This window comes from Pimephales promelas, chromosome 13, assembly GCF_988280905.1.
Source record: "Pimephales promelas chromosome 13, fPimPro1.hap1.1, whole genome shotgun sequence".
Taxonomy (NCBI): Eukaryota; Metazoa; Chordata; class Actinopteri; order Cypriniformes; family Leuciscidae; genus Pimephales; species Pimephales promelas.
In genome coordinates, this window is record NC_142781.1 from 32,556,857 (window position 1) to 32,581,619 (window position 24,763).

A 24,763-nucleotide genomic window follows, 5' to 3' on the forward strand; every position below is an offset into this window, starting at 1 on the left:
TTAAATGGACCTTAAAGGAACTTGGACCATAATCATACAAATTATAACAAATAAAGGCTTGAAATATCTCACTTTGCATATAACGTGTCTGTATAATTAGTTTCACCTTTTAAGTTGAAATACTGAAATAAATTAACTTTTGCATGATATTCTAATATTTTGAATTTCACTTTTATATATATATATATATATATATATATATAGAGAGAGAGAGAGAGAGAGAGAGAATGTGTAATAGACAAGCTCATGAAAAGTCAATAACAAAATCATTACACATCATAATAATGATCCTAAAATAGCCATATAGTGATGAGATAATGCTGAACCTGCTTTTGTTTTGTTTTTTATAGGATGTGGGAATGTAATCCTGGCACCAGCCAGCAGAGGAAGACAGCGAGACACTGCATACATTCAATTCACACTGATATTGTGAGTAAAACTATCCGATTTGGACTGTATATATCATAAAAATGCATTTAAAATGCTAATTCCGCCTATAGCCCAGTGAAATAATCTAATAGTAAACAAACAACTGTTACGTTCTGATCTTACTAAATACACACACAGTTCATTTTCAATTGTGTTTTATTGTACTATGTTATTTAGTTTGCTTTTCCCTTTAAAGTCAAAACAATCTGCATAAATGTGGAGGTAGAAACGGATTTCTTTCTATAGCTCATTCACACAAATGAACACACACTCACAAACACGGTAAAGGTGAATCTCATGTTATGAAACATGCTCAGGTTATATTTCAACTCCAATCAGAAGAAATAATATGACATTTTTATGAAATCATCCTCCCAATTCTCAATACTGTATGAAAATGCAAAAAAAAATGTATTTTCACATTAATGCTGATTTGAATAACGTCCAGACAGATTACAGTTATGAAACACTCAACCCCAAGTTTAGTACATATCCGCCATTAAAAATAGTGTAACAAAGAATAAAAATCCTAAAAAAATGCGTAATTTAAATTTGTTTCTTTTAGTATCGGGTGTAAAATGAGATCTGAACATGTTTTCATGAGATTCACCCACAAAATGATTTCTTGATGGCTGCCGTACATTGATCCATTAACCCATCATGCCTTTCCGTCGTCAAATAAATACAGTTTTAGTAAAGTCCTTGAGAGGTTATGACACTTCACCCCGTGACCTCAGTAATTATAATATTTCCTAAGAAACAAGAGCCCAGTGTAACCCGTACACAGCCGTGACATTGTAAATTGATATGAAATCAGTCATGAATGTAGTTCAGGTTATAGCATTCAGTCCTTTTGAAATGGTTTTAGCATTTCTACTAGAAAGAAAACACATCGAATAATGAAAGCGTGGAGGAGCGGGAAAGACAGTGGCCGATTCAGTGAACAGGAGCGCAAACAGTCCAGAAGGAAATCAAACTGTAAGAAGGGCCTCGTAACGTTTCACTCGATCCAGCTGAGGTTCAGGCAGCGAGCGATGAAGGCGTACATGTCCGCCACCTCCTGAATGACTTTACTGGTGGGTTTTCCTGCACCGTGGCCTGACTTAGTGTCCACGTAGATAAAGAGAGGGTTTGACTGGCCAGGACGGTGACCAATCTCATTCTGCAGGGTGGCGATGTATTTTAATGAGTGCAGCGGCACCACGCGGTCATCGTGGTCGCCCGTCAACAACAGGACAGCGGGATACTGAACCCCGTCCCCTTCTGGAGCACGGATATTGTGAAGAGGAGAGTACCTGCAGGAACGGAAAGTTTAGTGTCAGTGACGCACAATAAAATGCATGCACGACAAAAAAAAATAAGAAACATTTTCATGCAACATATTCAGTTGGTGTGCTGCTGACATTACACAAATTTCATATAAAACAAACTGTGGGTTATATTCGAACTGGATGAGCAAATCAATGATATTATTTTAGTTTTACTAATTTTATTTATATTATATTATAGTCAGGGAGCCAAAGTCTCAAAAATGGGTTGAACCTGACATGGTCTGCCATACTTTTTATTTGTGTTTTTTCTTTTAACTTTGACCCTAAGAACAAATAATTGGAGGGTCTGCTCTGCTGGAAATATCGCGAAAAAAAATTGTGGCCATTTTAGTGTACGCACGAAATATGAAAGAGTTTCACCACACTCACGGCAAACAAGGTGCCAGACAGATAACACTTGACAACCAAAAGAACAAATTGTCTGCACACTTGAGTCCTTCAAGCCAAATTTAATGCCAAGCTTTCGGTGATACAACCATCCTGTACACACAAAATGAAATGCTTTGAAATTTTGAGCCTGTTGATCGCCAACTAGTAGTGAAATCATCACAGATCCATTGATTTTGTTTGGATTTTTATCATTTTTTCTGTGGAATGAGTATAGTGTTTGGTGAAAAGAATGGCATATTGCCTGTTGTCATAACTTAATGGAATAGTAGTTGATTGCAAATGAAGTAAAGATGAAAATAGTGGAAAAAAAGTGAAAAAAACGCCAGTTTTTTTTGCATTAAATTGATGCAAAATCATGTAGAAATGTAATTTAAGAATTATTTTTTCAGTGTATGTTGTCCGCACATGTGTTCTGTGTGTCTGGAATGCATTTATTGAGAACCTACCCAACCCACTAAGGATTTGATGAAAAAAATAATTTTTCTGATAAATAATAAAGGGTGCGTACACTAAAATGGCCACAATTTTTTTTCGCGATATTTCCGGCAGAGCAGACCCTCCAATTATTTGTTCTTAGGGTCAAAGTTAACAGAAAAAACACAAATAAAAAGTATGGCAGACCATGTCAGGTTCAACCCATTTTATAGAGCTTTTGAGACTTTGGCTCCCTGACTATTACAGCATTTATTACTGTTATTAATTACCTTTTTCATTTTAGAATTTAACTTCAGGTTTTAGCAATTTGTTGTGCTTGTATTATTCGTTTTTTAGCTCAATTCTGGATACATTGAGAATCCCGATTCTCCCACAATTCTGCATAGACAAATAAACCAAATAACAAATAAAACATATTTAATTCATTTATTTATTTATTTTTTAGTGGGGTTAAATGAAGGATTTAATGACTCGCTCAAAACAAAAACAAAAAACAATTTAATTGTTTAATTACTGGATGAATGAGTGTTTTTGAACGAATTTATTGAATGAATGATTCAATGAAAAATGCATTTTTAACAGTCACTTGTCGCCACCTACTGGTGTAATTGATACAATAATTAGTTGCTTTGAAAGGTGATTTACTCTATTTTGATCACTTCCGTAGACACCAGTGCTTATATTTAAACTATAAACATTATTTCCCAGTACTTCTGTGATCATTTTAATTACTGTAACACAGAAATTATGATACTTTTTGGTTGAAAAGACGCTGTTTTATCATTATACCTGTTCGCTGTGATTATTACACTTGTGCGTACTTGTCAAAGTTTTAATAGAAGCAAAATCGTTGTCATTTAAGAATAAAACTGATATATGTGTTAATCATACAGCTCTACTATTTTAGCTTTGTTTGTTTTTAGTTTTAGTACTTTTTTTTTTCATTATTTCAGTTAGTTACCAAGGAAACATTTTCGTTTTTCTTCTATTTATATTTTATTTCAGCTATTTTATTTATGATTTTTTTTTTTGATTTGGTTAACAACACAAACGCGGTATATTATAATAAAATAATGTGTAAAAGTATATTTATCTATAAAGGTAAAATAAGTTTTATAAGGTTTAAATACATTACATATTTTAATCATATTGCTGTTGCCACCATACTGTAAAATCAATTATCCATATGACATTGTGCATTACAAAGATTTTACCACAGTTAAAGGGTGCCTTTAAGTAAACTCACTTGATTAACCAATCAAACTGCTCTTTGAGTTCAGAGCAGCCGAAATCAGAGGTCCAAGCGTGCCCGATGGTGAACTTATGAAACTTTAACATGTCCATGACGCCGACCTGAGCCACAGCACAGCCGAACAGATCGGGCCTCTGATTCACACACGCCGCTGCAGGAGACAGGAGTCAGGAGTCAGAACTAGAAGGAAACAAACACGTGTGTGTGTGTATTTGTGTATTTGTGTGTGTGTCGTACCCACGAGCAGCCCCCCGTTAGAGCCTCCGTTGATGGTGATTTTGCTGGAGGAGGTGTAACCCTCCTTTATTAGATACTCGGCTGCACACTGGAAGTCAGTGAAACAGTTCTGCTTATTGGCCAACATCCCCGCTGCACAGGAACAGAGAAAAGTAAGAGACACTTTTAATGTTAAAGACCACCAGTTATGCTCCAAATGCATCCTACACATACTATTTCTGCAGTATGTACACTAGCGTTCAAGTATGCGGTTGATTATTCTCTTCTGCTCACAAGGCTGCATTTAAAATTTGTAAATTAAAAAAAAAACAGCAAACCAGTAATTGTGTGAAATATGCTTGCCATTTTAAATAACTATTTAAATGTATTCTACAATGTGATTTATTTTGGTATTCCAGCATCATTACTCCAGTCTTCAGTGTCACATGATCCTTCAGAAATCACTCTAACATGATGATTTGCTGCTCAAGAAACATTTCTGATTATTATCCATGTTGAAAACAGTTAATATTTTTGTGCAAACATATTTTTCAGGATTAATTTACTAATATAAAGCCACGTGTGATGAATTTAATGCATTTCTCTAAAAAAAAAAAAATCATACTGACCCCAAACTTTTCAATGGTAGCGTACTATATATATAGTTTATATATATATATATATATATATATTTATACAACAGTGTTGGATGTAACTAATTACTAAGTAATTACTTTAATTACTTTTCCCTTGAAAATGTAAAGTAAGGGATTACTCTTCATTTATCTGTAATTTAATTACAGTTACTTCTGATGTAATTGAGGTATAGATCAATCCGATCTCACAGCGATTCGTATGCATTTTATGAGATGTCTAAATTGTACAAATTCGTATGAATTATTGTAAAATATGTATGAAAAAAGTGTGAAATGTCTTGAGATCAGACATAAAACAATACTGGGTTTAACATCAAAATGTATTGTCTGATGTTATAAAAACATACTTTTTAATGTAACCTTCTCCACCTTAATTCATGTAATTTTACTGTAACAGATTCATGTCTATCCTTGTATTATTCAGCTGGTTGAGATTGATATGGGATTTTGAAAGTAATTAGTAATTAAAAGTAATTAAATAATTTTTTAAAGAGAGTAATTAGTACAGTAATCTAATTACACTGTTGAAGAGGTCATTAGTAACTAGTAATTGATTACTTTTTCAGAGTAACTTACCCAACACTGATATACACACACTCAATATATATATATATAGTGTGTGTATATCAGTGTTGGGTAAGTTACTCTGAAAAAAAATAAATAAATAAAAATATATATAAAATGCATAGTATATCATTGTCTAGTATTCTATATTAAGAACATGTGCACAGATCAATTCCTGATTAAGTCCAGATTTACAGTCACATGCCTTTATGCCAAGTCTCTCCATATTCTCCACCTCCTCTGATGTTGGCCACAGCTAAAACTCCTCCCAGATGCCTGACAAATATCAGCCGAGAAACGCTGAAAAATAACCGGGACAGGCGTTTACAGGAACAGGAGGGTGATGCATGTATGGAGTGTGTGATTGGATGTGTGTTGTACCTGTAGCTGGGTGTGATGGAAATATTAAAACCTCCATATCCGTATAAGAAGGCGGGATGGGAACCATCCAGCTCAATTCCTTTCTTATGGACAATAAACATTGGGATTTGGGTGCCGTCTTTACTGGGATAAAACACCTGTAAGAAACACACAGACATAAAGTGAAGGTGATCATACCACAGAGAGACGGACGGACAGACACAGACAGACAGACAGACAGACAGACAAAGAGACAGACAGACACCGAAATACAGACACAGAGAGACAGACAAAGAGACACAGACAGACAGACAAAGAGAGACAGACAGTCACAGACAGACAAATAGACAGTCAGACAGACAGACAGACAGACAGATAAAGAGAGACAGACAGTCACAGTCAGACAGACAGAGAGGGGGTCAGAAAGACAGACACAGAGAGAGAGACAGACAGATGGACGAGCAAGTGTGTCGCTATACCTGAGTGGTCTGGTAGTCAGCAGGATTGATGCCCTTCACTGTGACCTCTCTGAAGACGTGTGGCTTCAGCGGCTCTTTAGTCAGATCACAGTGATAGATGATCGCTGCAGGAAAGCACAGCACATGTCACTCCAGACACACCCGTTACAGCATAACCTGACAATTATTAATGAGTTATTAAGGTCAGAAGCTTCTGAATCTTGACGGACCTGGAGACAGAAACGAGGTGAAGCTGTAAAAGATCTCAGAGTCTTTCTTCCTCCCAGTGAAGCCCACGATGGAGCCGACGTCCAGCGGGAACGTGCGGATCTCCTCGCCCGAGGACAGGCGGAACATCTTCAACACGTTCTTCACGTCATGGAGGAAACACACAAACAGGAAACTGGAGTATGTGCAGGTAGCAAACACTGAGAGAGAGAGAGAGAGATTAAGAGAAATCATGTTTATCATAACAAACCACTGACAAAATCATATTCAAAATTAATAAATACATATAGAATACAAACAGACTTTATACATGCATATTATAATTAAATACTTAAATTAATAAAGAAACTGAATATTAAAATATAATGTCTATGTTATTTTTATTTTGTTTCCACATTAATTTTGAGATTGACTGTGAAATGAATACTATATAAAAATATATTAAAAACTTGAATGTTAAGTGTGATTAATCATGATTAATTATAAAAATATGCAATTAATTAGTTCATTTGTTTAATCAATAGACAGCACTACTTATATATATATATATATATATATATATATATATATATATATATAATATTATGTATAATACATATATATATGCATGTATATATATGTATGCATGTATATATATATGAAGAGTTCAGATGCAAAAGCCTCTAAATGCCATTTGAAATTTTCTTCTTTAATGATGATTTTTATCAAACTTGTATATTTAAGTTCAGTAATTTCACTTCAATAACAATTAATATGTAATTATCATTGCCATTTAAGTGAAATTACTGAACTTAAATATACAAGTTTGATAAAAATCATCATTAAAGAAGAAAATTTCAAATGGCATTTAGAGGCTTTTGCATCTGAACTCTTCATATATATATATATATATATATAATATTATATAGACAATTTATACTGTATACACGCATAAACTCAAATTTCTGACAAATTTCTGTAGGACGGGACATTTTTATCCATTTATTTGATTGAACTGTTAAAGTAAATACATTTTAATTAATAGAATATGAAAAAAAACTTTTTTGTTATATTATAATACATGCAGATTAATTAGGCACAGTAAGTCTTGTGACATTTATTAAAAAAGTAAATCTTTCATCTCTAATAACATCATCTCGCCTCACCGATGACGTCTTTGTCATGTTGGGGAATGAGCTCTTTCCATTGGCTGGCGGACGGTTGGGCGAAGTCGATGTTGATGAGTCGATACTGAGGAGCGTCCAGGTTGGTTTTAAACGTGAAAACGGTTCCTTCATTTGTGATGTACTCATACTCCGCATCAAAGTTATCGATCAGCTTCACCCAAGGCAACAAACCTATCATGAATAAGAGAGAAATGACACACTGGCAGCAGAAAATAAGTATTTCTGTCTGAATAATGATGTGTCTGTGCGTCTGTACCAGTGATTCCCTGCGGGACGTCGTTCAGGTCACAGTACCACAGTCTATTAACGGGGTCACAGCCCTCTCTGATGGACAACAGCACGTAACGGCCGTCATCAGACACCTGAAAACACACACGCAGACATTATATATCTCAAACATCATCAGAAATGAAGTACCGTCTGTGTTTGTTTGTTACCTCAGCACCGCCCATCCATTTGGGCTGATCGGGGAACTCGGCGCACAGGACGTCCTGAGACTGAGGGGTTCCCAACACATGATAGTACAACTTCTGGTGCAGGTTAGTGGACGTCTCAGTGCCTGAGAGACAGACAGAGAGAGTTTGATTAAGATCTCTTACAAATGTTTTTATTCCTCACTGAAACTAAACAAAAATACATAAATAAATAGGTAATTTTTTGGTAATTGAAATAAATCTAAAATAAAAATTAGGACTGTCAAGCAATAATTTAGAAAAAAAAAATCGAATTAATTGCATGATGTGGCGATTAATTAATCTAATTAAACGCACAAAAAATTTGGCTGGGAAATGAGAAAAGCAATGAGAAAAGCATCACATAAAACATTGCAAAAAAATAAACATTAAAAAAAGTAGCTTTAGAAATAAATATTAAATGTGATTCAACATAGAATTTATTACACAAACTTTTAGGCTTCAACTGCCATGATGGTGAGTAAATGATTTTTTGGGCGAACTACACCTTTAATGGCTTTTATGGAAATATGAACATTTTTTTGAATGAAATAATCCTCTAAATAAGAAACTAAAACTGCCAGTAGGTGGTGGTAAAAGTCTAAATGAGTCATTCATTCATTCATTCGATTCATTCAATGGCTCTCTTTATGAATGGGACTTTGAATCATTGGTTCCTCGATTCGTTAATAATATTCAACAAAATTGTGTCTAAAATATAGCAGAATATTAACTTCTTATTGATTGAACTGTTGTATAAATTCAGTATCACATTTGCACTCGTGCTATTTGGGACAAAAACAGCACTTGTGTGATATTGCTAAATTATATCATATGATATAAAAAACATTTTTGCCCAAATATCTTGAAATTTAAGGTCATTCTAACTGCATTCTATAGGCTCCATCACACAGTGTGTTGTTTCCCTGCTTCATGTTCGTCACGATTAATTTTATCAAATGTAAGATGACCTAGGTAGGTCTGTGGCAGATGCGTTAAATGCGCATAATTTAAATAATTTTCAATGTAACTTTTTTCCATAACTGAGTTAAATCGACAGCCCTAGTTAAAATAAATTATTAAACAAAGAAAAAAATACTATATCAAACTAAAATTAAAATAAAAAAAATAAATGCTAATGCAAAATATTAATAGTATTATATATTATAGTACATAATAATACTTAAGTGTCACCAGCCCACCGGTGGGCCCAAAATAATCCATTTTTAAAACTGTAATATCCTATACTAAACCTAAACTAATATTGACAAACTATATATCATTTGAAAGCTTGATTTTCAAAATAAATTACAGAGCCGTAATTTATCAATTTGAAACAAGATTATTTCCATTTCTCCAGGCGTGTTCAGACCTTTATTTTGAAATAGTGATGAAGATGAAAAATCATGAAAGAAGGGTAGAAACCTCAGTTTGTTTTCATACCAAGTGTTCAAAAGATACCATCCATTCAATTATTTTACAAAAAAAAGGTCTGAATTTTTTTTTTTTAAATATAAAGAAAAAATATAAAGATTCACCATTTGTGATGTGGCAGGAAGCTAACACACATACTTGTTTCTTAGAGGTTGAATTCATATCAAAATCTGCCAAACGGAAATAATGGTTCATATCAAAATGGCGCTCTTATATAGACAGTAATGGAGTCTGGTTGTCATTTATTGAAAAAGTTTGGTTCTGCGGCCAAACAAAATCTCACTGAAAGCTCATTTTGTTTGAGATATCAACCGAAAATTTGAAACACAACTTTGTCCGATTTTTGGCTTTGATTTTTTTCAATTTTAGAGTCGCCCAGGTTTTGAAAAAAATATATTTTACATTGTACATTTTCATAAACTCAAACTTCTATAACTTTTTTTCAGTTTCACTTTCTTAATTTATTTCACTTCTACAAAAATCTGCCAAATGTCTCCTTTAAAACGAGACCAATCTTACGTCTATATTCCAAAGCATTGAATTACAACCATTTCAGTTCGAAATGTGCATTTTCATGTTTATTAAAAAAAGGGGGGGTGACACTTAAAGGGTTAAATAACATGCATGTGTGAATTTGTTTTTCACGTGCGTTAGTGCGTCTTTACCGTCACTCTTGCCCTCCTGCTCGGGGTAAACGTTGTAGAAGAGTCCCTTTCCATCGTGAGTCCAGGACATGCAGGTGAATTTGACCCTCTCCAGCTGATCCTCTAGAGGTACGGCACCATTCACACGCAAGAAGCGGATCTCGACCCAGTCCGAGCCGCTGGCGCTGGTGCCGTACGCCAGGTACTCGCCATCCTCAGAGAACTCATAACCTGCCAATAACAGCAGGCTTTAGCGGACACCCATACACTGCAGAAACACACCTCACTCACACAGATTCATCCAGCACCTCGTAAAGCAACCGTCCCGTCCTCGGAGAAGGTGTTTGGGTCCAGGAACACGCTGGGTTCTGCCTCAAGGTTCTCCTGCATGTACATAACACTCTGGTTCTGCAGACCCGTGTTGTAAAAGTGAAAATACCTGCAGGAGAAAGGGAAATGTTAATAGTGCTTCCAAAAACACAGACACACACTTCTACTGTTCAAACTAAGCTTTGGGGTCGGGAAGGTTTGTTCATGTTTTTGAAATATGTCTCGTGCTCACCAAGGCTAATTTATTTGATTAAAAAAATACAATAAAAACAGTAATATCGTGACTGTTTTCTATGTGAATACAATTTTAATGCTCTCATTGTCCAAAAGGTTTTTTGTAATTTTTCTTTATCATATAAAGATTCTATGTCAAAGACAAAAATTTAATAAATGCATATTTTTGTATAAACCTTCTTTTATATATTGGAAAATTTCATATCCATAAAGCTAAATATATGAACAGTAAACCCCACTTTAGCTTTTTCAAAGAAGAATTGAAGATGTATTAAAAATACAATTTCAACATCTCTCAATAAGAAAGCAATGAAAACATCCAGAATTTGTACCATGCTTAATATTCTTCCTTAATGTTTTATTTTTTTTTTTCTTGTATGCCCTCATCTCTCTTTTTTTTTTTCTTTAAGACTAATGTAAAATAATGTTATTTCTTTTCATATCTCCTCTCTTAATGTATTTGGTATCATAATGTCTCCTTGTTTTGATAGATTGTTTACTACTTGTATGTCTTGACTTGTTCTGTTTATTAACATTGCATTAATACAAAAATAAATAAAATGTAATTTATTCCTGTGATCAAAGCTGAATTTTCAGCATCATTACTCCAGTCTTTAGTTTCACATGATCCTTCAGAAATCACTCTAATATGATGCTGTTCATTTTAATTTTATTCATTAAATGATAATAATATTATTACCATTACCATTATTTTGACCGGTAATCTGCATGCTTGAAAATACAAAATAAGAGCTCTGCGAGACCATCAGAGCTGGGTTCCTACAGGTCCAATTTTTAAGACCATTTCTACGCAAAATTAATACCTATTTCACGTCCCTACCAGCAAAGAAAAACTAAATCCTTCATTTATTTTTCAAATGTGGAATGGGTAAAAGATAAGCCAAGCAGGCATGAAAAATAAAACCATTTCAGTAGGCCACAAGAAAGTTTGCCGAACAACGTTAAGTTGTTTTTTTAACATTAGCTACTTACATATGGGGAACTGAGAGACCCCTGAACAATAAACATCGGAAATCATAGTAATAATGGTTGACAAATGAAACTTTTGAGGAAAAATACAATATGGAGAAGTTACATACAGCACAATCAAAATTCAAGTCTTTTTAAGGTATTATTTCCAAATTAATAAATTCAATGCTTTTAAGACCCTGGTAAGGAACATCTGACACTTTGGAAACGGTGTGCATTTTAAGGTTTGTTCTGGTGGAATGCATTGATTTCCATTGTATGCGCATTAAGGACTCGTTGCTCTCAGTGTTTGCTCTCCACCTCTCACCTGTTCCCACGTTTGAAGGGACAGCTGTATTTGGGGTAGTCATAGAGCTCAGTCATGCGATCCTTAAAGACGTCTCTGACCTCACACTGCTCCAGGAACGGCAGGGTCAGCTGGTTCTGAGCGTTCACGAAGGCCTGGCCGGTACAGAAAGAGTCATGTCTCAGATGTTCATGAGGAGAGGTGTTGTGAGTGTGAGTGTGTGTGAGTGTGAGATCACCTGTGTTTTTTCACTGTCGGGATCCTCCAGCCAGCTGTACGGGTCAGGCACTTTACAGCCGTGATAGTCGTCCACCTGATAACCCACACATGCGTCACGTGAGCAATGAGGTCACCATGGCAACATGATCACATCACCACAGTTTGGCAAAATTAATAATGCTTGTCAATTATCAATTTCTGTCAAGAACATAAACATGTTTTAGTGATTATGAACTTATAACCGTACATATGTACAGTACAGACACATTTTCAAAGGGAAAATAATGTCAGAATGAATGACACAAGGTTATTTCTCAAGTAAACAACCTGGACCGCCATTCTGTTTTATCAGTCTCTCATATGTTAATTTACACATTCATATCATCCTTCTATTTACATTACTTCGCTCAGTCTTTCATGGGTGGATTTTTAATCCCATCCATTCTTTCTTGTATTTATTTATTCTAATATGAATCAATTCATTTATTCACCCGTCTATTATCATTCCTTCATTCTTTATATATAAATACATGACTATTATCATCCAAGTATTAACAACAAAACCACACTTTATTATTCCATTACTTATACAGTCTCGTGCATTGATTTATTCTTTCAGTCAATCATTCATATATATTTTCAAATTAATTACTGATTTCTCGATACATTCATTCCTTCTTTTATCCATTTGTTCTCATTCATTCATCCCCCCCATCTATTCATTCATGTACTCTTTCTCTCTATTATCCGGTCACTCACCACTGATTCGTCTCTATAGCAGTTTGGATACTGGAAAGCCATTATTCAGTGATCTTCAGAGCTGATGAACAGATGAAATAATGATATGATGAAATTAAAGGAGACGAGTGTCGGGGAGTGCAGTGTGTTTGAGAGCCGTAGCACAATGTCCGGAATCAATAGGAAAGGAATCCTTAAAAAGACAAACTCGCCGAGGGGAAAGAGCGCCGGCTCACCACAGCGCCATCTGCTGGTAGAGTCAGAAACACGCCGGGCACACAATGACGCATGATGAACGTTAACAAATATGCTAATTAATATTTATGAGCCACGTTTATATTATATGCTGCAAATCTGTTGTGTCCGTCGTTTTGTGCAATATATTTTCTTCTATGAAGTGTATGGTATGACTCGGCGCGCATGTAAACAAACAAAACTCGCGTTCGCGCGCCAAATTCGACATTAAAGGAATAGTTCACTCAATTTGTTTTTATTCAGTCATTAATTATTCAAAGCCTTTTGTTCATCTTCAGAACACAAGAGCTGTCTTTTTCTCCATTGACGGCTATGAAAATTAAGCTTTCATGCAAAAAATAGGTATTTTTAAATTTGTTTTCAGTTTGTTTGTTTTATTTTTAGCATGAACAATTATGTAAAACCCTTTTCTCTTTTCAGATGAAATGTGACATTCTCACAGGATTTCCCCCATTACCAAATGTGAAGTGCCATTTTTAATTATCAGTTTATATAATTAAATAAACAATGAAATAACAAAAAGTTGAAAATTTTCTGTTGAAAATTTTACATTTTTACTATTCAAAAAGGTTCAACATTTATAAAGCATCATCATATACAATAAAATATCAAACTGCATAAACGTACAAAGCATAAACACTCGTTACAGGAGAAAGACTGAGTGTTTGCTCTGATTCAGGGTCAATTCACTGCTACAACACTTGTTCCTACCTCAAACCAGACAAAAACATGGATTGTTTCTTTGTCGGTTGTTTTTAGATTGTCACGTAAATATTTTGTTCATTACAAACTCAGAATGTGTGAAGTCTCACAAAATCATCTCAATGAGTGTCCTTTCAAGGCCACCATAGTTGCCAGTTTTATACCTCAAAATGCAGATGCAGAAAAACAAACTAACCTCAAAACAGCACTTTAATAAAGAAGGACTGAGTGATGTGTAGAAAACGTATGCAGAAGAAATAATGAATACTGAAACTGGAAAAAAGTTTAGAAACGTTGACAAGAGCCTGTTGAGGGTCCTGATTAGGGATGGGCAACGATTAATCACGATGAATCGCATCCAAAATAAAAGTTTGGGTTTACATAATATGCGTGTGTAGTGTGTATAATTAATTTGTATATATAAATACCCACACATGCATGTATACATTTAAGAAATATGTGCATGTATATATTTTATATACATTTATTCACAATTAATATTATATATAAATATAAATATTTGATATATTAATAACACATTTTTCTTAAATATATACATGCATGTGTGGGTATTTATATATACACAAATTAATTATACATACTACACAAACATATATTATGTAAACACAAACTTTTATTTTGGATGTGATTAATCGCGATTAATCGTTGCCGTTCCCTAGTCCTGATGTCACTCCCTTGGAGAAACGCCACATGCACTTCTCTTGATGTGGTAACAGGAAGCAGATGATCTGTTTCCTGTGCCCTCGGTGTGTGTGTGTGAGGCTGGAGTTTACGGCGCTTTGATCTTCTTGAGACGAGGAGATGTGCCGTTCTCTGCTTTAATGAGTCCGTTCTCATGATGACCGACTGCAGAACACAAACAGCTCGTGTGAGAGAAGAAAAATGTAACACCAAACATAATCAAACATAATCTGTGGTGGTCAAACATAAACACTCGTGACTCTCCTGTTCAACAAAATAAACTAATCTTTTTCCGAATCAATTCGTTCGTTTCTTTCGCCGAATGACTCGGAAAAAGATTTGTTCATTTTGATGAACGAGTTCGAACAGGAGTGCGTTACAGAACAGAGCAAGGCGAGCGTTTGAGCTTATAAAACTTAAACTTTGTTATTTATTTATAAAACGAGCGATCGTTTCGCTTGATTAGACCCTTATTCATTGTCTGGAATCGTTTAAAGCCCTTTGAACAAGTTTGCAGTTTCTACTTAAAAGTTTCTTTTGGACCTTGAACCGTTTGGTTCCCATTGAAGTCCATTATATGGAGAAAAACTCTGGAATGTTTTCATCAAAAACCTTAATTTCTTTTCGACTGAAGAAAGAAAGACATGGACATCTTGGATGACATGGGGGTGAGTAAATTATCAGCAAAAGTTTTTCAAAAGTGAACTACTCTTTTAAGTTCACTAACAGTATAACGATGCTCAGGTATTTCAAACTTCCTTTTAGCCCTAAGACGATATACAAGTATATCGGGGTCAGACTAGTGCAGTGTAATGTAGAACGAGCACGTACCTGAATCTCGCTTCAGCGTGCGCTGCGACTGTTGTTTGGCGGCCGCTCTCTTCCGGGCCGCTTGCTCCAATCTCAGCTCGCGTGTTCGGCTCAGCTGGAACCGGAAGAACTTCCAGAGCATCCAGGATTGAGTGAAACACACCATGAACAACACCAGCAACCTGCGTGTCAAACAAACACACACACACAGCATTACTCTCAAGTCTGGGTCTCTCGTGATGTACTGAACTACAATGAGCGTGAATGTCTGTCTCACCTGATAGAAAGAGTGTTGAAGTTTCCAGTCTCCAAATCAAGCATCTGGTTTTCAGAACGAGCCAAACCAAAGCCGACAGCCAGGAACATCAGAGTCAGAGTAATCATACGGGTCAGGACGAACCCAACGGACCACATCTCAAACCTACACACAAAACAAGCACATCTGCTGTTATATAGGGAGGTTATGATAACCAGATCTGAAACCTTGGACAATATTATGCTTTTGAAATATGTCTCCTCGCCAATCAAAAATGCCGTAATATTGTGAAATATTATTATAATTTAAAACAACCGTTTTCCATTTGAATATATTTAAACGAATTTATTCCTAAAGCTGAGTATCCAGTATTCAGTGTCCTAAATATGATGATTTGCTGTTTAAGAAACATTTCTGATTATTATCAATGTTGAAAACAGTTGTGCTGCATTCTTATCCCAGGATTCTTTGATGAATAGAAAGTTCACATTCACTTTTGATCAATTTAATGCATCCTTGCAGAAAAAAAGTATTCATTTCTATAAAAAAAAAAAATAGTTTGAATGGTAATCATTTTGGCTCACATTTTGTGGTGGTTTTCATCAATGAAGTAGAACAGTCGAGACAGATGGAAGCCCATCTCAGAAAGATACTGCAGAAACAACAGAACCAGCCCGACCCGTGTCAAGCTGAAGAGAGATGAAAAATATATATTAAATCAATCATTCTTCATGCAAATATCTGATATTATACAGAGGTTAAACTAAAATATTATTTGAATAAACTTGTTTTTAAAAACCCTTTTTTGTTTTTAGGGCTCACATGTAAAAAACATCCATGTATAGAAAGCCCTAAAAAAAATTATCTTCTTTATTTTCCCACTTGTATAAATAAATAACAAACATGGTACCAATCTCATACCATAAAATACTTTAATATAGAGACCGTTTCTATTCCCCAAACTAGTAAATACAAAAATCTCAAACCTATTTAACCCTCTGGGGTTGTTCGTTTTAGTCACACTCGGGGTGTTCGGGTCCAAAAGGACCCAAAGGGTGGGATTCATATTAAAAAAAATAAATAAATAAAATAAAATTAAAAAAAAATCATGATTTATAATATTTTTTCCTTTTCCTTTTTGGTGTTTTTAGAAAATTTCAATAGAAAATTGAAAAAATAGAAAAAAAAATATTTTTTTTTTAAAGCTGTATTTCATTTTAGAGTCAAGCCTAGGCCTCATAAAAGCAATTTTTTAAATGAGATGGATGCCACCTGGTGGACAAACTGAGCATTTTAAAAATGCAAAACACTAATAATGTATAATCTGAATTTTTTGGTGTGTTTGTGTATAAAAAGTGTGTTTGTGTGTGTCTGGATGTGTCTGTTTTGCACTCTTGATGTTTTATAGATTCACCCCTTCACTGTTTTGTGCTTTTTTTTCAAGATCGTGGATGATTTCTAGATTGTACGCACACAAAAAAAACTCACTATTTTCACATTTTTTGCCAATTTCCCATTCATTTTCCATGCGGGTCCATTGTTTCCTTTCACCCTTTACATGCAACCATTAGGATATATCATTAGGAAGTATGGGACTAGTTTTCAACATGCCAATTCACAAAATTATCGAAATGCATTAGTAGATATAAAAAATAAGATGTAGTAATTTCCTACCACTTGATTCTGAAACAGGTTTTAATTATTGGTCCAAAAACCTCTGGGCATGTAATAATAACGCAGAATAGTGTGTCAGCCAACACTTGATGGCTGACACAGGAACCTGGTTGTGCTCTTTGATACCAATCTTTCATTTGAAAGCCACGTTTCAAGCATCAGTAAAACCACATTCTTCCATCCTAGAAATATATTTAAACTACAAAATATACTCTTAATGACAAACGCAGAAAAGTTGACGCGTTCATGAGTCATGACCTCAAGGCTAGATTACGGTAATGCGCTACTTTGTGGTTGATTTGCATGTTTAAGGGATAGTTCACCCAAAAGTTTTATTTACTCACCCTCAAGTTGTTCTATAATATAGTATAGATGTATAGTAGTAGATATTTCAAAGAAATATCTGGTAATCAAACAATTGCACCCATTGACTTCCATAGTATTTTTTTTTCTTACGGCTACTGTGAACTGTCTGCTTACCATTACTCACTCATGACAAAATGATGACAACTTTCCTAGTTCATTTGGTTGAACTATCCCTTTAATAAACAAACTCCAGCTAGACCAAATCGCAGCAGCTGGAGTTCTTACCAAAACCAGGAAGTATGACCACATTAGCCCGGTTCTGTCAACACTGCATTGGCATTGCATACATTTTAAAATCTTGCTAATTCTTTACAAAACACTAAATGGTTTAGTTCCATAGTACTTGAGAGAGCTCTTTTACTGCATTATAAGCCTTCACATCTATTGCAATGTCAAAATCGACTGCAGGCATTAGATCCTTGTACTATTTAGCACCCAAACTCTGGAACAGTCTTCCTAGCCTCGTTCAGGACGCAAAACAAATCTAGACTACAAACACTTTAACCTGGCATATAAATAACACATTATCATATTTCTATAATTCACTCACATCCGTTAAGGATTGTTGGGCTGCAATTACGTCAACAGGAACACTTCCCATAACATCAGATGTATTCGTTACATCTTAAGAAGAAAGGCATCAATGACTACGTTTACATGCAGCCAATTTTCGGGTTATGGTCAGGTTGAGGTCACCATTCGGGTTTCTGAAACATTAGGAATAACACGTTTACATGCGTGATCAGAGAGAGTTTCTCCTGTATAACGTTACATGGAACTGCAATATCCCGATGTAAACGGAGACGCGCGGTTAGCGTCTAGACGTACGGACAACCTTAAGACGCAATATGCGTCATTTCCGATTCTTCTTCCCGTATCTAAAGACAACAACAACAGCAGCACGCGAATAGTGAATAGTTCGGGGCAGATACCGATCGCCTTTGTTTGCGTTTTGGTAACGTTACGGAGCTCACTTCAAAAGTATGCTGTGCCAGAGAATGTCTAATTGAAGAGAATTGGCACTGGCTGGTTACTTCCGGGTTCTGGACTGGCTGCAGTAACACGTCTCTGTCCATGCGGGGGCGCTCGCGGTCGAGTGCAGAATGAATGGGAGTCAATGGGGTTTCACCCTCATAAATCCACTTTTCTCGGGATGTAATTTTTTGTCAAGTAATTTGAAAGTTGCATTCAAAAGGGAGGGCTAAGATAATACACTCAGCTGAAAATTGCATTTTTAAGTTCACTTATCTGTTCTAAAATTCAGTTCAAAACTGTGATGACGTCACACAATAGCAGAACGCTAGCGTGTTCCGGCCAACAACAGCCTAACCTGTAAGAAATCAAAAGGACATAAGAACTCGTTCATTCGACTTTTGGCCTATAATCTATATTGAACTTGCGGAATCAACAATAAAATCTATTTTGATTTAACGAATAGCAGGTGAAAGAGACGCATTTAGCCGTTTAGCCCCATAGACTCCCATTCATTCTGCTCTCGCCCGCGATCACCTCCAGTGGAATTCTAATGGAACTGCAACTTCGGGTTTTTGCCGGTGTTGTGCCGAATTTTGACCCTCGCCAAATTATTACCCCCCTAGTATTGGTAGGTTTAGGATTAGGATTAGTTGCGGGGGAGGGGGTAGGATTAGGGGCGGGGTTGGGATTAGGCAATCAGGTACTGACTTCAACGAGGGGGGGGGTTATAATTTGGCAGGGGGTCGAAATTAGGCACAACACCTGTGTTTACATGGCCGTTGGTGACCGGGTTATTGCTAATATCCCGGTTTTGAACGGGTTATTGGCTGCATGTAAACGTAGTCAATGCTAATATTAGTCTCTCTAGGTTTATCCTGAGGTTACCGTAGTCTGCCGTATCAAGTCTGTATCCAGATTAGAGGGTGGACCCACACCTAGACACGACCAACACAGCCCTGAATGTCAGCAGACACCGTGTCTACTAGACAATCCCCCTCATCGAAACGACAGCCATCCTCAGCAAACACCACAAGAACCAGACCTATGACCAGCTTCATCTCCATACTGGGGTGATGAATCCAATCTTCAAGCAAAAGGAACTGGATGAAATAGTTGAATGATACCGATCCACAATCTGATTTATGACTTGTGATGCAGCCTGAATCATAATCACACAGCGTTCGTTCACTGGCCCTCCGACTGAACCGGAAGTTGGGTTTTTTTGTCCCCAGATTGAGTTTGGGTCACTGTCACCTCTGGCTTGCTTATTTGGGGACACTTGACTGCACTGACGCTATCGGATCACTGTTTTCTGCAGAACTGCTTTATAGATAAAACAAACTAATTCAATTATTGATGATCTTCACAATGGAACTGAATAAACACTGAACAATAACACTATTTTCTTCTACAGCTCAGCTAAAATGAACTCGGTTTGCATCATTGAATCGTTATTTTTTATTTTCCTGTAAAGCTGCTGCTATGAAGCAATCTGGATTGTATAAAGCACTATATATATAAAGGTGACCTGACTTATTAAAAGTCAATCCAGCAATTTTACTGTTATTAGTTTTCATGTGTGGTTCATGACTTACTTCAACAGATACGCAGCCAGAATGTGCAACAGATAGAGACTGATGTACTGCAACTGACGAGGGACTTCCTCCTAAAAACGTGAAAAGAGCAACACAATTATAGTTTGATTATATTTCTGTTATTATATACTTTAATTATATTATGCATGTACCTACGCATCTCCCCTGCATCAATGTTTCTGCGTTCCTCTCGTCTTCGCTTACCTTTCTCACTTTCTGGAAGTAAAGCTCGGGCAATGCGTGAAACCAGTATGCCAGCTGTGTGAGGTAGAAGAACTTCACCTGGAACCTGACAGAAACACAATTACAATCACTGACACTAGACGTTTCCATCAAAAGTCTTAAATTTAACTTATGCGCAAAATTGGAATATCCCATAAAACATCTGCAAATAAAGCAGAAAAAAAGACTCGCATCTTAGATCAAGCAGACGAACGCGAGAATTATGCGAGACATTTCTGGGATGGAATTAAACCAAATCATTCTGACTTTTGCGCAGTCATTTCAGAATAATCAAACCAACAATCAAGATGCTGTGCGATGTAATTGGTCAGGACAGTTATCCAATCACATCATTTGTTGAGGCAGTCGCATGAGTTTTTTTTTGTTAGAGGGATTTATTCAGTAAATGTGTTTTCATCGTATTTTGTGCATGCCTTCTTATTGGAATAATAAAAAAAATAATTATCTGCCACCAATTGAGCATGCACTTTTTTTATAATAATTTTTGTGCATCTAGGCGTTTCCATCCACCATGTTAGAAACAGAAGATGTCTTCATGCTTTAATATATATTATCTGTTACATAATAATGTTTTATATATACAGTAGTGTTTGCAATATATTGATTGAATAACAGCAAAAAGAAAGTAAATTCTGTTTTAAACTTTGAGGCCATTAATACTTTTACACTAATATTTTCTTACCCTTTTTTTAACCATTTTTAAAATAAAAGAAATTCTCAATTTCATTCAAATCTGCATAAATTCTATTCAACAATACAACTGTAAAAATAGGTAATCAGCAAATTTTTCACAGAAAAAAAAACAGGCTTAATTTTCTTAATGCAAAATCTAGATATAGTTTTTTCTTATTCTTGGATGAAATAAGACTTCTGACATGTTCTAGACAATTTGAGAGATTCATGTATGATAATGTGTGTATGTACCTCAGGTGAACATGAGGGTAATTCTCCCAAAGGCTGCTGGGATGCAGGAGGAATCCCTCCTATTAATTACATAAACAATTAAGCTAAGTGCCAAACAGAAAGCAAGAGGTTTAATATGCTGTGTGTGTGTGTGTGTGTGTGTGTGTGATATCCGTCAGCTCTTACTGTGGCGATGACATAGAGACTCCATACACTGGACACCAGGTAAAACACACACAGCTGCCCAGATTCATTAAACTTTGTGTTTTTACTCTTCGACAGGTGGAGACGCCGGTTTACTTTCTGCAACGGAGCACACAGAAAAAGAACAATAATAATAATAGATGTCATGTCATGGGACCTTATTTCAGAAAAAAATAAGATCTGTGTTCAACAAAGGGTTGTGACCCTTACATGCTTTGTGTCTATCAAGATAATCTTTACAAGTTAATCTAAAATGTATACATTTTGATGCCTATATAAAGTAAAAAAAAAAAAAACAGAAGCAGGTTATAACTGATGTGTTTTATGTCATAGATCAAAATATTTAGAGACTTTGTTCACCACAGAGCTTATTTCAGGCAATTTAGCAAAAACCCTTTCAAAAAACCCATACGCTTTAGAGTGAGGGAACCGGAAGTGCTAAAATACTAACTCACTTCCACGTTTTGGCCTACAAAGTGACCTCATAACTTCGACACTCAATAGAGCCAAGTGTACGGTTAATAACATTAAAACTACATTACCCAGAATGCATTGCATTGTAGCACTTACATCTAGCACATACTCCTGCACCACTGCGTGAAGGATGATGGTGATACAAAGATAGAAGAGGACAGTGGCACAATCTTTCCATCCATAATGATACAGAGTCATTTCTCCATCTGAAACACACACACGTTAGCTCATGTTACAGATGCATCAGACCGAACTGGTAATGACAGACTATCAACGCAAATGACTGTGTCAGACCTGCACTCATGGTGCTGATGTTGTACTGAGGCTGGATGAATAAAATGGCTGTTTTGGCTGTCGTCTGAAAGAGAGAAGAAATCAAATCTTTCCTCCACAATGATGAGCAAAACACACAGACGTGAGCCATTACCCAAAGTCCAAACACACACAATATAAATCACATGTTCTATAATAAACACTCATGTGCTTTCATACAGTTAAAGCTGGAATTTAAAGTTTAGACTTATTATTATTGTTCTTTAACTATATATATATATATATATATACACATAGAAAGTATTTCATTCTGACGTAAATAAGACAACGACAATCCGATACAAAGACTAAAAGAAATAACATGCCAACAAACAGTGGAGAGTATAATAATAATATTTTTTAAATAATTTTAGTAGTTTGTATTGTATGGAAGCTTGTTATGGAAGTTACAAAATTGCAAAAAATAAGCCAGTCAGAGTTATGAGATAAAAGGTCACAATTACCCTTTTTTTTCGTGGTGCTTCCAAACAAGCTTCCATAGTATTATTATACATTTGTTGCAAAATGTTGTGTACTTATTCCTATATAAAATTAATTTCAAATATTTACTAAAATGTGATCTTGTTGTACAACTTTGCCATTCTAATGTCAAACCTATTGCTGTCTGCTTTATTGTTGAACATTAAATAACAACAAATTAAACATGTACTTTAATCGACTGAAAATAGCTTATAATAAATCCAGTTGAAGTGACGAGTTTATGAATACGGTCATAAATATGGACTGCATGAAACCACATGCATTTCAGCAGTTTGATACATGAGAAATTGCAAAGCAAATCAAATGAGCTTCCACTGATTAGTTTCATGAAGGCATGAACACAGGTGTGTTTGAATGGAAACAGAACAGCAGGTGTTAAAGGGGGAAACCCATCTGAACACACACATATTTGCATGACAGATGAGATGCCTGAACTGAAATGAACCATGAAGAGAGTTTCATTCAGTGCTGATGACTAAAACTACAAACCTGAGAAGTAAATGTATCTAGAAACTTGAAATGCCTATTTTGCTTTAGGTTAGGGGGTTCATAAGCGACGGATCATGATGTATATGAATATGAAGCGTTTATGAGATTCATAAATTGGTCTCTTCTGGAATGCCAGTCAAACTGGGGGCGCGTGAGAGATTTGACGTGGCACTTCAGAAGAACCCTGACCATCATAAAACTCAACCACACCATTATGACACCTGCTTTATCGGTTTAAACCACACATAATATGCTTTACGAACTTTACGTATCTTCATCATCATCATCAAGATCACAATGCAGAAATCTGGGCCCAAGTGACGGTGATAATGACTGGATTTAAATTGTGAATGAAGTTAAGGACTTCTTGTAATGCACTGAATTCAACCAGAGTGTCGTTAAATGGACAATTTTAATGTAGATTAATGCATAAACGGAGTGTGTGAGACTTTTGCAAGCAGCTAACGTTAAGTGGATTTGATTCAAACGCTTTAGACATTCAAATAAAAGTGGACTCTGTCTACATGTCTTGGTCTGTTTTTTAAAGTTACAATGTCCGTCTTAAATTTGTATGTTTAATGTTGATGTAAAAGTCAGAAGAACAAAGAAAGACAGGCAGAAAAACAGCTGGCAGAGACACAGACAAGAAAAAAATGAGAGTCCAAAACTATATAACTCACCTCGAACATCAGTCCAATCAAAATGAAAATAACCAAACTAAAGACAATGTCAGCGTGATTCTGAATGAGAAATTCTTGGCTGAAGAAAGGATAACTCTTATTTCTCCTGCGAAAAGCCATTTTACAAGTCCCCGACTTTCTGCTAGGCTTTTTTTCCTCCAAATCTCAAACTTCCACGAATCACTCCAAACTTTAGTGAGCACTCTGCGCATGCGCGCTTTAGCCACGAACCAAAGTTACCACGCATGCGCGGTAGAAGTTAGAAAGGATTGGTAGACACAGACCACTACTCCTTTTGGTTTACAATTTATTTAACATTCCAGATAAATTGAATGTTAAATTGTGCCGTATAATAGCCTATAAATAGCATTTATCCTAGTAATAGCTGTATTAAGCTTCATTTTCATAAAAATATTTAAAAAAATAAAATTGGTAGTACATCAATTTTTTATTTCATTTAATAATACTTTAAGAATAATCAAAATTTTAATGCAATAATAATTGTAATCGCGTAATCGGCAATCGCTGCACGACTGTGATTGATCCATCCGTACCAGCGCTGCGAAAAATAACATATACCACGTGACAGCACAGCAACAACCACGTGGTATCTCCACAGAAAGTATGATCATTTACAGCTGAAAAATGACAATGAAAACTTTTGAATAACTCTAAATTATTAAATTAAAAATTTTCATGTAACGTTACATCTAGCGAGTTTATGTTAAGCAACGCACACAAAACACAATGGCCCGTTTTAGATTAAACCAGGATTAGGCCTTAGTTTAGTTATGTCATTAAGTAGATTTT

At 35.6% G+C, this 24,763-nt stretch overlaps 2 protein-coding genes across 2 annotated transcripts; both read right to left on the reverse strand.

Moving 5' to 3' along the window:
• Window positions 1–567: 567 nt before the first annotated feature.
• prep (prolyl endopeptidase) lies at window positions 568–12,987 on the reverse strand. Its single transcript, XM_089118905.1, has 15 exons — window positions 12,834–12,987; window positions 12,094–12,168; window positions 11,877–12,010; window positions 10,324–10,454; window positions 10,037–10,246; window positions 7,923–8,044; window positions 7,742–7,847; window positions 7,465–7,656; window positions 6,322–6,519; window positions 6,113–6,216; window positions 5,655–5,791; window positions 5,479–5,573; window positions 4,075–4,206; window positions 3,832–3,988; window positions 568–1,724 (listed from the first exon to the last, which is right to left on the reverse strand). Exons 1-15 carry the CDS (start codon window positions 12,873–12,875, stop codon window positions 1,430–1,432), a joined length of 2,130 nt encoding a protein of 709 aa, XP_088975031.1. The 5' UTR covers window positions 12,876–12,987; the 3' UTR covers window positions 568–1,429.
• Window positions 12,988–14,421: 1,434 nt separating this feature from the next.
• tram2 (translocation associated membrane protein 2) lies at window positions 14,422–24,163 on the reverse strand. Its single transcript, XM_039674362.2, has 11 exons — window positions 23,954–24,163; window positions 22,266–22,329; window positions 22,068–22,177; window positions 21,480–21,596; window positions 21,315–21,373; window positions 20,352–20,436; window positions 20,148–20,218; window positions 16,122–16,226; window positions 15,559–15,702; window positions 15,303–15,463; window positions 14,422–14,636 (listed from the first exon to the last, which is right to left on the reverse strand). The coding sequence occupies exons 1-11, from the start codon at window positions 24,071–24,073 to the stop codon at window positions 14,560–14,562; spliced, it is 1,113 nt and encodes a 370-aa protein (XP_039530296.1). The 5' UTR covers window positions 24,074–24,163; the 3' UTR covers window positions 14,422–14,559.
• Between the last annotated feature and the right edge of the window lie 600 nt (window positions 24,164–24,763).

What these genes read in the sequence shown, in the direction of transcription:
- prep (XM_089118905.1), bottom strand. Translation starts at nt 12,875, where the DNA reads ATGGCTTTCCAGTATCCAAACTGCTATAGAGACGAATCAGTG. An exon ending in GCTATAGAGACGAATCAGTG is followed by an intron (nt 12,169 to 12,833) that starts GTGAGTGACCGG and finishes GTGGGTTATCAG; the next exon opens with GTGGACGACTATCACGGCTG. An exon ending in ACATGACAAAGACGTCATCG is followed by an intron (nt 6,520 to 7,464) that starts GTGAGGCGAGAT and finishes TCTCTCTCTCAG; the next exon opens with TGTTTGCTACCTGCACATAC.
- tram2 (XM_039674362.2), bottom strand. Translation starts at nt 24,073, where the DNA reads ATGGCTTTTCGCAGGAGAAATAAGAGTTATCCTTTCTTCAGCCAAGAA. An exon ending in TGATTGGACTGATGTTCGAG is followed by an intron (nt 22,330 to 23,953) that starts GTGAGTTATATA and finishes TCTCTCTTTCAG; the next exon opens with ACGACAGCCAAAACAGCCAT. An exon ending in TGCAGGAGTATGTGCTAGAT is followed by an intron (nt 21,597 to 22,067) that starts GTAAGTGCTACA and finishes GCTCCGTTGCAG; the next exon opens with AAAGTAAACCGGCGTCTCCA.